Below are 14,578 nucleotides of genomic sequence, written 5' to 3' on the forward strand. Positions count from 1 at the left end.
ATAATGAATATTAAATATTTTTTTTTTTTGGTAAGAAGGGAAGAAAAAAAACAAACAAACAAAAACCTAACCCGGGATCAGTCTAGGAAGACTGACCTCAATCCTATCCTCAAGAAGAGAAGGTAACAGAAAAGAAGGAGGAACGGAAAGGGTAGAAACACCTAACATCCCCCATGCCCAGCAGCTGCCAAGCGATCCGCCACGCGGTTTTGCTCCCTATAAATATGGGAGAAGGTAAGAGAATCGAAGGCAGGACGAAGCCTCAAGATGGCTTTAATGAGATTCTGACTCTTAAGACAAACAGCCTGTCTATCCGAAATCCTGTTGATAGCCTCCAAATTGTCAGACTCCACCGAAAGTCTTTTAACACCCATGCGAATAGCGAGTTTAATGCCAGACAAGATCCCCCAGAGCTCCGCAGTAAAGGAGGAGCCCGTACCTAAGTTATGGGTAAACCCAGCCAGCCAGGCGCCACCAGCATCCCGAAGAACTCCACCAGCAGCAATTCTGCCATTACTAAGGCAGGAGCCATCCGTATTCAACTTGACAACCCCTTCCCTGGGCTTCCTCCAACCAACTAACTGGACCTCTTTAACCGGGGAGGGGTGAACCAGGGGCTCTCCTTCAAAACTCTTTGTAATAACAGAGAGTTTTTTCGAGAAGTAAAACCGGAGGTCAGGAATAAAGACAGTCTTCTCAACAAATAACTCTTCATTCCTCCATTTCCACATTTGGTGACAAATAATAGCGAAGAGAATAGCCCCGTGCTCCATACTGGCCAACAAATTCCCATTAACGCCTTCAAAGAACCAGTCAATATCAGAGAACCCCATAAAGGAAGGAAGGATGTGGTGAGGAAGGACCCCTTCCCAAACCTTTCTACTATTCGGGCAATCCCTCAAAGCATGGCACAAGGTTTCCACATGGCCGCTGCATCTGCTACAGGCACCAGATACAGCCAAGTGCCTTCTGTGTCTATCTGCATTCGTGAGGAGCCTGTCTTTGACTCCCAGCCATAGGAAACTCCTAATGCGGTAGGGGAATTTCAGGGCCCAAATGGACTTCCAAATTTCCAAGGGAGGATCAGCCCTATTAGGGGTAAAAGCTTCATAGGCCGATTTGCAAGAATAAGAACCATTATTAGTCAAGGCCCAGCAGTGTCTGTCCTTATCCTCCTCCTGATTACTAATCTTCACACCTCTAATATTAAGGAGGGTCTCCAGGCTAAGAAAGGAGTCGAACTTAGACCAGATCCAGTCTCCCTCCGAGTCCACCACATCATCAATTCTCCAGGAGAGGAGATCATTCGGCGGAGGGGCGATGCACACCTCAATCAACGGTTTGTCACCAATCCAGGTGTCATACCAGAAACTAATGGATCTCCCATTACCCACCTCCAAGCCAATCCCCGTACAGAACTCAGCAAAAACAGCACTAAGCCCTTTCCAGAGGAAGGAACAGCTGACAACCCTCTCCTTCGGGCCACCAAAGATTCTATCTTTCCTATACTTGCCGCACAGAAGACGAACCCAAAGGGAGGAGGGGGATTGCCACATTCTCCAAAGAAGCTTCATTAACAGGACTTTATTATTGTCCTTAGCTTGCCTTATACCAAGACCCTCCCTGCTCTTAGGCTGGCAGGCTTCCTTCCAAGGGACCAGGTGAATCTTCCTCCCATCCCCAGACTCTCCCCACATAAAACGCCGATTAATTTTATCAAGGTCGTTGAGGACCGGCTCAGGAAGCTTACAGGCTTGCATGATGTGATTTGGAGCAGCGCAGTTGATAGACTGGATTAAAGTAAGGCGACCTACAAGGAAAAGAGAATTAGCTTTCCAGCTAGCACACAAACCGTTAGATTTGTCCAAAATGTCTTTAAAAGAGGCTTTGGACACCCTGTCTTTAAATATAATTATAATAATTCATCCCTGAAGTTCACGAGGTTGAAATCCATCCAATCATTTTCGTTATGGCTTAACATATCAAGATCCCTCTAAACTTTGCTAAAAAAAATTGATTGCTTTCCTCGATTTATAGAATATCTTATTAGCTTCTGAATTTAATTAAAATGAAATAATTAATTCCTTAAATTCACGTGATAAAGTAAAAAATGAGGTTGAAATCCATCCAATCATTTTTATTATGGCATAACATATCAACAGTCCACTTTGCTAAAAAAAAAAATTGATTGGTTTCTCAAATTTAAAGGGTGCGTTTGGTACGTTGTAATGCAATGTAATGTAATCAAGATTATAATGTAATCAAGGTTGTAATGTAATGGAATGGAATAACCATTACATTACCATGTTTGGTTAGTAAAATTTTACAATTAATGTAATGTAATTACCATTACATTATCATTAGGGGTGTGCATCGGTGCAAATCCGAACCGAAAAAACCGAATACCAAAACGATCAAAATAATTCATACCGACACCGAATCAAGTAATAGGTAAAACCGAATTAAAACCGAATCGAAATATGCGGTTCGGTTTAAACCAAACAAACCGAATTAAGTTAAAAATAACAAATAACAAATAAAAATCAGTATATTTTCTCATTAAATTTGCCTCAACAACAACAAAAATTGAAATATTTCCAAAATATATCTATATTGGGTTATTATCTCAACAATAATAAAAAAAATCAAACTTGTATAATCAAATATATGTATATATATATATACACACACATATATATATATATATGTATATATATATATGTAAAATATGTGTAATTCGGTGCGGTTCAGTGTTTTTACATTTTCTGCCGAACCGAAACAAACCGAATACCGAAATAAACTTAAAATTAAAATCGATGTCGAACCGAATTGTTAAAAAAACCGAATTCACTCGGTTCGGTATGCAGTTTAAACCGAACCAATGCACACCCCTAATTATCATGTTTGTTTTGCTATGTATAATCATAAATTTCTATTTACTCTTTACAAATATATATAACAATAGTAATAATAAAAAATTAATAATAATGTGATGTAAAAAATGGAGGAAATGAAAATGTTAGATTGAAGGAATTAGGAATACATATTGGAATGTAATGGGAATTCTTATTGATTTCTTTGGTAATCCTCATTACAAAACTTATTGAAGAAAATTGAAATCATGAAATTCCCATTACATTCTAATAAAACTATAAAGGGCATCCAAACATAGTAATAAACTTTTAATGTAATGAGCATTCCATTACAAAGCTCATTACGTATTACCAAACGTATCCAAAGAGTATCTTGTTCACCCTTGAACTTAATTGAAATGCAATCATGAATCCACTAATTTCACGTGGTAGAGCAAAAGAATGATGTTGAAATCTATGCAATCATTTTACTATGGCTTAACATATCCAAAGTCCACTCCACTTTGCTCAAAAAAAAAAAAACAAGTGATTGGTTTTCTAAACTTATAGGGCATTTTGTTAGCCCTTCAACTTAATTACAATGACATAATTAATCATTTACATTCTTCGTGGTAGAGTAAAAGGATGAGGTTGAAATTTATCCAAACATTTTTATTATGGCTTAACATATCAAGAGCCTCCTCAATTTTGCTCAAAAAAACTTATTGATTTCCTAAATTTACAGAATATCTCATTAGCACCTGAACTTAATTAAAATGATATAATTAATCTGTTAAATTCACATGATAGAGCAATAGGATAAAGTTGAAATATCCAATCATTTTTATTATAGCTTAACATCTCGAGATACTTCCAAACTTTGATAAAAAAAAAAAAAACTGATTGGTTTCCTAAATTACAGAATATCTCACTAGCCCTTGAACTAAATGAAAATGACATAACTAATCTATTAAATTCACATGGCAGAGTAAGAGAATGAGGTTGAAATATCCAATCACTTTTATTATAGCTTATCGTATCGAGATCCCTCTAAATTTTGCTCAAAAGATCTGATAGGTTTCCTAAACTTATAAAATATATTATTAGCCCTTAAACTTAATTAAAATAACATAATCAATCCCTTAATTCACATGGTAGAGCAAGAGGATGAGGTTGAAATTCATCCTATCATTTTTATTATGGCTTAACATATCGAGAATCCTCTAAACTTTGCTAAAAAAAACTAATTGCTTTTCTAAACTTACAGAATATCTCATTACCCCGCTCAACTTAATTAAAATGCCACAATTAATCCCCTAAGTTTACGTGCTAGAACAAGAGAAGATTTAGACAGATTAGAATGTATATAACTTTAAACTAAGTTCAAAATGCTAATAAATCATAATAAATAAATTCAAGAGACTAATAGATCACATTAAAAAATCAGATTTCTAATAAGTAAAGTTACAGTGGTAATGAAACACTGTATAAATTTAAGAACCAATCAATTTTTAAGACCAATTTCAGAAATCCTAGATCAATTTAATAACCAGATTTGATCTAGTTTTGAATTCCAACAAGAATAATTTAGACCAGAGATATGCAAGCAGCAACATCACTGGGCATATAAAATCAAATCATAACAATATAAGAAAAACATGTTCCTTTAAAGCATTTTAAATCTAATATAACAATCACAATCATCCAAAGGGTGAGCGGGTTTGAGCACTTACTCATTATTCAAAAACAATGGAAAAGTGTGTAGAAAAACGCCCAAAACACATAAATTGAGCACCCATAGATCACCAAATAGCATCCCCAATCAATGAATCCTAGATCCGTCACAAGTTACTGATATATATCAACGCACATTGGAAGATGGGAGACTAAGAAAATGTCTTATAAATAAACAAGTGCTTGAGAACTCTGCATTTCTGCATCATCCGTGAAGTTTAAGGGTGTTATTCTCATTCAGGGTTTTAGGTTGAAAAGTGCATTCTCATTCAAGGTTTGAACTGTAACCACAACCTTTTTTTGCTTTTGAACCTTTGGAGTTTATGCTCTGATTGTTGTTTTTAAGAGAGGATTGTTACTGGGTTTTAGATGTTTTGCAAAAAAAAAAGCTACACGTTGCTCAACTTTGTCATGATTTTTAGGGTTATCCTTAAATTGTATGTTTCATTTAAAATGAATTCAGCTAATTTTATTAATGTTACATATGCAAAATCTCTTTTGGCGTATTCTATTCTTCGGAAAAATTCAATGGGATATGGGGCAATGTAGCAAATCTAAGGGTGCTGAAACCCTGCCACCACTGGTCCAAATTACTTCCAATTCCCAGTATACAATAGACCTGAGTTCATATGAGGATGCTTGTAACCTTGACCTAGACTTGCAATCCTTTGATATCAATCTCCATGAAAGGACTAACCGTGTCATTAGCACCCTTACAACCGGTGTTGAAGTAGATCATTGTCTTTCGACTCATTCAAAGAGGTAACTAATTGTCTCCTTCCGATGAATCAAGATGTGGTCAATGTGGTCAATTAGTTACCTCTTTGAACGAGTCGAAAGACAACGATCTAACTTCAACATCGGTTGTAAGGGTTCTAATGACACGGTTAGTCCTTTCATGGAGATCGATATACAAGGATTGCAAGTCTAGGTCAAGGTTACAAGCATCCTCATTTGAACTCATTCATTGAATTTTCCCCAAGAACAGAATACGCCAAACGAGATATTGCATCTGTAACATTAATAAAGTTAGATGAATTCACTTCAAATGAAACATCCAATTTAAGTATAACCCTGAAAATCATGACAAAATTGAGCAAAGAGTAGTTTTTTTTTTCATAACACCTAAAACCCAGTAACAATCTCTCTCAAAAACAACAATCAGATCATAAACTCCAAAGGTTCAAAAGCAAAAAAGGTTGTGGTTAGAGTTCAAACCTTGAACGAGAATGCCTTTTTCAACCTAAAACCCTGAATGAGAATAGCACCCTTAAACTTCACCGATGAAGCAGAAATGCAGAGGTCTCAAGCATTTGTTCATTTGTAAGCCATTTTCTTAGTCTTCCTTAGTCTCACATCTTCCGATGTGGGCTGGATTTCAAGCCATTTTCTTTCTAAATTTAGCAATGTATAATGTGATTTATAAAGTGGTTACTAAGGGTATGCTTGGATTGGGGTTAGTGGAGGTTAATTAAAGGGAGGTTATTTTTCTAACCTTGCTTGGGTGGGAGTTTAAATGGAGGTTATTTTTCTAACCTTGCTTAACCTTACTTGGGAAGGAGTTTAAGTTTAAATGAAAGTTAAATGAGGGTTAAATGGAGGTTCAAAAACCTTCAATTTCAGTCCCACCAAATTGGTGGGATCTGGAAGTTCTCTAACCTTCCTTCCCCCTTTCCCCTCCCTTTAATTAACCTCCCTTTAATGAACCTTGTGAAACTTTCATCCAAGCAGACCCTAAGTGTCCTGTGAATCGGTGAAATGAGCATTTGTATCATCTGATTAGCCCCACTCATACTAGTTTTCTGATAACATCATCTCAAATGCAGGAGGTTGTCTATTCTATGCCTAAGAAATTAGGGAGGGGAGGGTCTATGATTCTGAAGCTGGACTTGGAAACGGCGTAGCGTAGGATCGCATAAGCTGGTATTTTCTTTGTTAGACGTTGTGTGTGCCTTTTGGGGTTTGCTGTATAATTGGATCTGTGTGATTATGCATTGCATGTCTATTTCCATCTATTGCAGTTCTTTGGAATGGGAAAAAACTCACCTCTTCTCGTGGTCTTCATAAAGGGGATCCTCTTTCCCCCTATCTTTTTTATGTTGTGTATTGAGAGATTAAGCCACATGATTACTGATGATGTTGGCGATACCAATTGGACTCCGATCTCGTTGACTCAGAATGGGCGCAGGTTGTCTCGCCTCTTCTTTGCTTATGACATTATTTTGACGTCTGAAGCCTCGATGGGGAAAGTAACGGTTATCAAGAATATCCTTGGTCAGTTTTGTGTGATTGTTCCGGCCAACGAGCGAGTCTGCCTAAATCTAAGGTGTTTTTTCAAAGAATGTTTTGAGTAGGGTTAGACCTGGACATGGGCCGGGCTGGGCCGGGTTCGGGCCGGGCTTGTCGAGCTTTTAATAAAGCATGATGAGCCCAAGCCCAGCCCAGCCTGCAGGAAATTTAGTCGGGCCGGGCTCGGGCCTAATATATGAATCTTAAACCCGCCCGTCCAAGCCCATATATATATATTTAAAAGAATACAATTAAATTTTAAATACTGTACATGAAAAAAAAACGAAATACATACTATTTTATAAATTTGTACAATTATCACACTTTATATAATATCAAAAAATACAGAACAACGGCTTCAAAAAAAAACAGAACAACATTATTAACTATCAAAAAATATTCAATACATATACTTTTTAAAGTCCATGCATATAAAATAAAGGGTAAATAATTAAAAGGTCCTTAAATTTTTACTTAACACGTTAGTAAGTCCATCATGTTATTATAAGGTCCTTAAGTTTTATCTTAATAAATTCTTTAGTCCTTCCATTTGTTTTTGCAAATGAAAGTCCAAAATTACCCCTAGTTATATAGATACAACTTTATATCTTTTAATTTCAAATTTAATCTAATTAATTTTAATGAAGTTTTAGAACTACATATAGACCGAAATCAATATACTTGAAAAATTATATTATTAATTTTCTTAAATTGTAATTATTTTTTAATATAATATCTTTAAACCAATATTAAATATTATTATAATTTTTTTTAAAATCATATATTTTTTTCTTCATTCGTAAAATTTATTAAAATTGTAAAAACTTTTTAATGATAGTCTTACTCCTATTTTAATAATTTTTGAAATATTTTTCATTCATTTTTTTAGTCAATAAATTTTACGTTATTAAATTAAAAATCTATAATTATATAAAAATTTATAAATCAATTACTTTATATTGGAGTTTATATTGGAGAGATTGTGATTATATAGGAAAAAAAATATAAAATAGAAAAAATAGATGTTTTATTATTAAAACATAAAGTAAAGGGTAATTTTGGTATTTTAAAATTTATTTAGTGTAGTTTGACCATTGACCCAAGTATAAGGATTAATGAGTTGACAAAAACAAAAACAGAGGGACTATATAATTATTTCTAAAAACAGAAGGACTAAGTAGTATATTAAGTAAAAACACAAAGACCTTATAATTATTTACCCTAAAATAAAATGAATGCAGAAATAAGTAAAAAGAGGACATGATTTGCATGGAGGAGATTAGGTTAAAAGAAAAACTTCACCAAACCTTAAATATATTTATGTTTATAAAATTATATGATAATTTATAATTTATATGATAATTTATAATTTATTTATATATATGTTATATCGGGCCGGGCCGGGCCAGCCCAATGTAAAATTTGTAAAGTCCAAGCCCGTCCAATTTTTAGCGGGCTTATACGAGCTTGGGCCGGGTCGGGTCTGACAGTATTTTCGTGTGTCCAAACCCGGCTAAATGGGTCTGGGCCTGGACCGGGCGGGCGGGCTCACCGGCCCATGCCCTGGTCTAAGTAGGGTCAATCAGGCTATTTCTGCGGAACTTGGTATTGATGAAACATAAAAGGTAGATAAGTATTTGGGGCTCCCACTCTATCACCATCGGGTTACTCGTAATTTGGGTGATAATGATCGGTGTAAACATTGTTCAGGCCGTGAAGATCCTTTACATGTAGTCAAAGACTGTCCTTGTACTAAAGATGTTTAGGCTAATTTCATGCCTCTGGTGAGCCTGTATAGTTTCTATACTCTTGACCTCCAGTCTTGGATGGTTTCTAATCTCTTTGTCCTTTTTTTTCTCCGCTATTTCCTGGTGGCTTTAGAAATAGTAATATAATTTTATTTTTTTAGAGGGAAAACCCCGCAGTGGAACCAAATATTTAATTTGGATAAATAAATTGACAACAAAATAAAAGAGAACAATAAAATAAATGATACAAGGATTTACGTGGTTCGGCAACGTGCCTACTCCAAGGGCGAAGGATACCGAAAATTATTTCACTAGAGAAACGTAAGTGGTACAAAAAAAAATGGAGAAAATAACACTCAAAACTCTTAACCTCACAATTCTCTCTTGGAGAATATCACTTAAATTAGCAATTGAGTGTCAATTGTTTGGATGCACAAACATGTACCAATGCATGGTATTTATAGGAAAATTTTGAGATGTGAATGGAGGAATTTAAAGTCAAAAATTACATGTGAACAAAAGAAAAAAATGGAAATTAAATAAATGTTTGACAAAACTCAATTGAATGTCAATTGCTTGGATGCACAAACCTATGCCAATGCATGGTATTTATAGAAAATTTTTGAGATGTAAACGGAGTAATTTAAAGTCAAAAATTACATGTGAACAAAAGAAAAAAAATGGCAATTAAATGAATGTTGACAAAACTCAAGATAATTTGAATTTAACTTGAATTTGGATGGTGAAATGTGAAATTTCAAAATCATGTTTACACTAAGAATTGTATGGCTCTCGAGAAAGTTTCCTTCCTTCGCATGCAAGTATCAGAAATTACTCAGGCTTTTATGCTTTTAGGCGACTGTTAAGTCGTGGGTTTCTCAAGAAGTTATGATCGGTTGGAAGCTTCATAAGGTGGATTGGGTTAAGATGAATTCAAATGGTTCTATTAAAGGAAATGTGGGATGTGCCTCAGTTAGGGGGCTCATTCAGGACTCCTGCGGCCGTTGGTTATACGGCTTTGATGTTAATTTAGGGAATTGTATTGCAGCTGAGCTTTAGGATCTATTTTTTGGCTTATAGTTTATTTAGGAAAGAGGTTATCATAGAGTTATTTTGGAGATAGATTTACAAATGGTGATTGCTTTAGTGCATACTAGTTCAAGTACCCGACATCAGCATTTTAACTTACCTCTACGTGTGCTGAGTTTCTTAAGCGGGATTGGGAGGTGACGCTGGTGCATGTGTTTAAGGAAGGGAACCATGCAACCAACTGGATGACAAACTATATAGGACTATTGTCCTTAGGACTTGACGAGTATGTTGCTCCTCCTGCAAACATCTAGGATTTTCTTCTCGCTGATAGGTGTGGCTTTTGTCTTGCTCGGATGATTAGTAGCTAATGTGTTTTTTCTTTCTCTTCTTTGCCTTTAGGGTCATTCCCCTCCTATGTTACCAAAAACAATTTATGAGATCCGGGTCTTAATATATGTAGATATTTTTAATTGAGTGAATGATAATTATTGAATAAAAGATTAATCGAATAAAATCCTTAACCTTGTAAGGCTCGATCGCTGAAATATATACAAGAGGGGTGAGAGAATCCTAGCTAAAGATAAATTACAAGTCTAACAGGGATAGTAAGTGTTATCCTTAAAAAAATATGTGATAATTATAAATAAGAAAAATATATGATAAATAATACAAGAAATAAGAATAAGCTAAAATATTATCTTTAGCTCTAACAACCCTTTTGAAACCCGAGGACAAGGAAAAGAATTTAAGCAAGCCCTAGAAACTATGAACGAGCAATAGGTAACGACTTGGTTAGAATATCAGCAATTTGATCCTCAGTTGGAATGAATCAAATTACTAGAAAACCAATGTTCTAAAAAAAAGTGATAATCGAGCTCAATATGCTTAATACGAGCATGAAAATTTGGATTATAGATGAGGTAGATGGCTACTGGATTAAAGTTCAGGCAAATGGCTACAAAATCAAAAATGACTTTTCTTTTGCTCTCATGTTATACATAAGACTAAGTTATTTTCAACGTGGTTATTGATTGTTATGTTACTATTCTAATGAGTTTTTTTATGTGTGAAATGATTAGAATGACTTTATTATAATAAAAAGAAACAACAATAACTTTACTCTTTTTGAAACTGTCCCGAATATGACCATCGGTAAAAAAAAAATTAGTCTATTTAGAACAACGTCACGACTATTATCGAAAAAATATCCTCAAGATCTTCAAGAAGTACACCACACTGCGACCCTACTTCCACACAAATGGCAAGTGAATGCATAGAATTTGGTAACAATAATCATCAAGACCTCCTATATAAAAACATTCCATAGATCATGTATTGGATACATTAATCACTCTCTCTAGAGATTCCGACTTGATCGTCCAAGTATCGACGTCGATCTCATACACCTCTCTTAATCAATCTCGTATTTTACAGATTAAACATCATGGATCGAACCTCGCATAAAGCGCACCGTTACTTATCACAGACATCACGATATAACATTTACTTTGCATAATACATTAGGAGCCCCTTGAACTTAGCTTAAAAAGTTGATTGGTCTCCTAAACCTATAAAGTATCTTGTTAGTCTTCAAACTGCTTAAGGTGACATTATTAACTCTTAAGTTCACGTGACAGAATAAGATTGAATTTGGATAAATTGAAATGTATACCATCACTTGGCATACAAAATCAGATCATAACAATATAGGAAAAGCATGTTCCTTTAAAGCATTTTAAATCTAAGATAACAACCATAATCATACCTGAAAATAAGTTACGGATCCAAAGGGGCAGCGGGTTTGAGCACTTACTCGTACTCGTTCTTGAAAAACACGGGAAAACTCTATGAAAACTGTGTACAGAGTTTTCTGCAAAAACGCCCAAAACACGCATCAATTGAACACCCATAGATCACCAAAGAGCATCCTCCTAGATCCGTCACAAGCTACCGATATGCATTCAGCCTGACTTTCAGAGATTTCTTCTCTGTGACACTCAAACTCAGATATTAAAGAAAAATCACACAGAAAGCAATTCTGATACAAGTGATAAAGAGTGTCTTCTCTTTATAAATGTTCAACTCAAGTCAGTAACATAAAATGTTGGAACCTTCTTTAAATTATCTATAAATGGCTAAACTTTCACATTAGCTTAACCAAGTTCAATAGTACAAGACGCTAGTATTAAATAACAACTTCAACGTTCCGGATATCGGATTATCCTCTGCAAAATCACAGTTCTTGCCTGTGTTATGTCCCGGCTACACTTGTTAGCATGCTGTCCTAAATCCTCAATTGTCTGCATAAACACCGCCATCTTCTTCTTGATCTCATCTATCACAAGCTTCAATGCATCTTCTTCTACTAAAGCAATGTTCGCGTTCTGCAAGATTGACTCGATTTCGACTTCCAATTTGTTGACAAGTACACGGATATTATCCATGTCCTTAATTGCAATGAAAGTTCCAACCTGCATTGAGCTTGCTAATTCCTTTTGCCCCTTTAATGCTTTCATATAATCATTCCAAAGCGAATTACACCATTTTCCGACCGACCCAATTGGAACAGCCAATGCACCTGCTAAAGCTGTTATAACAGGTGGTGCAGCAATGGCAGCTGCCACAACCGAAAAGATCAAAACAGCGACGAAAGCAGAAACAAATAACACATTCGTAATTCTCCTCCATGTCTTCAAGGATTTCAATTTCTTATCGAGCTTCTTCTTTCGAAGTTGCAATTTCGATAACATGGATACTTGCGACTTATAAACCGACTGGAAGAGTAAAAAGAACTCCTCACTGAAAGGACTACCAGCAGCCTTGAACCTCCGTAATCCTTCCAATGTCTTTGTAAAGTTCTTCTCTGCTAACCCATTTTGCAACCCTGCTTCTTCGTCAAACTTCCCAAGGGCAAGCTGAATGATCAATTGGCTATTTCGGGCTCGTTTGAGGCTACTTTCAAGAGCACCACAAAAATCTAAAGTCTTAGCACTATTCTCAAAATACTCCTGAACTAAAGAAAACAATTCTTTGTTTTTCCATATATCTTCCTTGCATTCTAGTATCACATTGACCACATCTTGATTCATCTCAAGGAGGCAATTAGTTACCTCTTTGAGCGAGTCAAAAGACAGTGATCTAACTTCAACACCGGTTGTAAGGCTGCTAATGACACGGTTAGTCCTTTCATGGAGAGTGATATCAAAGGATTGAAGGTCTGGATCAAGCTTACAAGCATCCTCGTATGCACTCAGGTCTACTGTATACTGGGAACTGGAAGTCATTTGGACCCGTGGTGGTGGTGGGTGTGGCTGAGCTGGTGGTGGTGATGGGGTTTCAACACCCTTAGATTTGCTACATTGCCCTCCCATCATATCCAATTGAATTTATCGGAACAACAGAATACCCAAAAGAGATTTTGCATCTATAATATTACTATAATGAGCTGAATTCACAAATCTGAGGTCCTTTTCACTTCAAATGAAACACCCAATTTAAGCAGCACCCTAAAAATCAATTTGAAACGAAATGACAAAATTGAGCAAAAATGAGGCAAGAGTAGCTTTTTCAATTGGGGGAAAACCAACTATTTTTGCATAACACCCAACATCCAGTGACAATCCTCGCTCAAAAACAACAATCAGAGCATAAACTTCATAGATTCAAAAGCAAAAAGTTGTGGTTACAGTTCAAACCTTGAATGAGAATGCGGTTTTCAACTCAAAACCCTGAAATTCTGCTGAAAACCAACTTAAACTCCACCGGTGAAGCAGAAAAGCAGAGATCTCAAGCAGCCAAGAGCTCTGTGAGAGGCAAAACGAAATGGGTGAAGAAAAAGACAGATTATAATAACTTATGGAGGAAGATGAGAGAAACTACAGTCAAATGGTTTTTAAAAGGAAAAAGGAAAAAGGAAAAGGGGAAATCCGAAGAATGTAGTCGTCAAGTAAAAGATGCGATTGAATTCGAGGATTCAACTACGCGTGTAGTTGATTTATTGCCCGACGACGGAGACAAAAAGACTGATGCTGTTGATTTTTATAAACTACTAGAAAGGCAAAGGAAGGAAGGAAGTATCCAAGCAAGCTCCTGCCTGCTTTCCTTCAAGTGGCTAATGTCTATTTTACCCCTTGTCTTCTACTAATCAACACCCCTTGTCTTCTGCTAATTAATCAACACATCCACTTTGTCTAAAGCATAATCTTGACTCACATAATAATCAAATATTGGGATAATTACTAATCTAATCCAATGAAGAACCCCACTTTACATATCTAACCCACCTTCCTTTCATTTTACCAAATTAGACAAATAAACCCATTTTGGACAAAACTACCCTTATTTTAGTTTGAAGGTTCATCTCCTACCTCCCGCTCCTTCCACTTCCACTTCCTCACCTGACCTTTCCCATTCAACTTCATTTTTTGTTCATCTTCTTCATTTTCAGTTCGTTTCAACTGCATTTTACGTTTTGAACTCATCACTATATATAATCCGGGTTGTTCTTCTCTACATTTTCATTTTTATTTTCATCTCCTACCTCGACACCTCCCGTTTCTTTCTTCTGCGCGCGAAAGTGATGGCGAGAAAACGGAAGGCGACGGCGACGGCGGCGGCGGCAAGCGAAGAGGAAGGACGGACGAAGCATAAGGTAAGCATGCATCATCTTCTTCCCTGTTACCGCCATTAATGGATTAAATGCGCTCGAATGCGCTCGTATGTTAACTGTATGTAGATATGGTCGCATTTGTTACCTAAATGCGTTCAAATGCGACAAGGTAAAATAGGCGAACATAGTGTCGCATTTGTTACCTAAATGCGACATATGCGACGAGCCATTCCATTAAACTGTCGCATTTATTACCTAAATGCGCTCAAATACGACAATATACACCATGAAACATTGTCGCATTTGAGCGCATT

At 36.0% G+C, this 14,578-nt stretch overlaps 1 protein-coding gene across 1 annotated transcript; it reads right to left on the reverse strand.

The window, feature by feature from the left end:
* Nucleotides 1–11,661: 11,661 nt before the first annotated feature.
* Nucleotides 11,662–13,677, reverse strand: LOC136229114 (UPF0496 protein At2g18630). Its single transcript, XM_066017691.1, has one exon. The coding sequence runs from the start codon at nt 13,027–13,029 to the stop codon at nt 11,854–11,856; it is 1,176 nt and encodes a 391-aa protein (XP_065873763.1). The 5' UTR covers nt 13,030–13,677; the 3' UTR covers nt 11,662–11,853.
* Nucleotides 13,678–14,578: the final 901 nt, after the last annotated feature.

The sequence above is a fragment of the Euphorbia lathyris genome, chromosome 5, assembly GCF_963576675.1.
Source record: "Euphorbia lathyris chromosome 5, ddEupLath1.1, whole genome shotgun sequence".
Classification (NCBI taxonomy): Eukaryota; Viridiplantae; Streptophyta; class Magnoliopsida; order Malpighiales; family Euphorbiaceae; genus Euphorbia; species Euphorbia lathyris.

Bases quoted from the DNA above. Each gene is read 5' to 3' on its own strand.
- LOC136229114 (XM_066017691.1), bottom strand. From the start codon at position 13,029: ATGATGGGAGGGCAATGTAGCAAATCTAAGGGTGTTGAAACCCCATCA.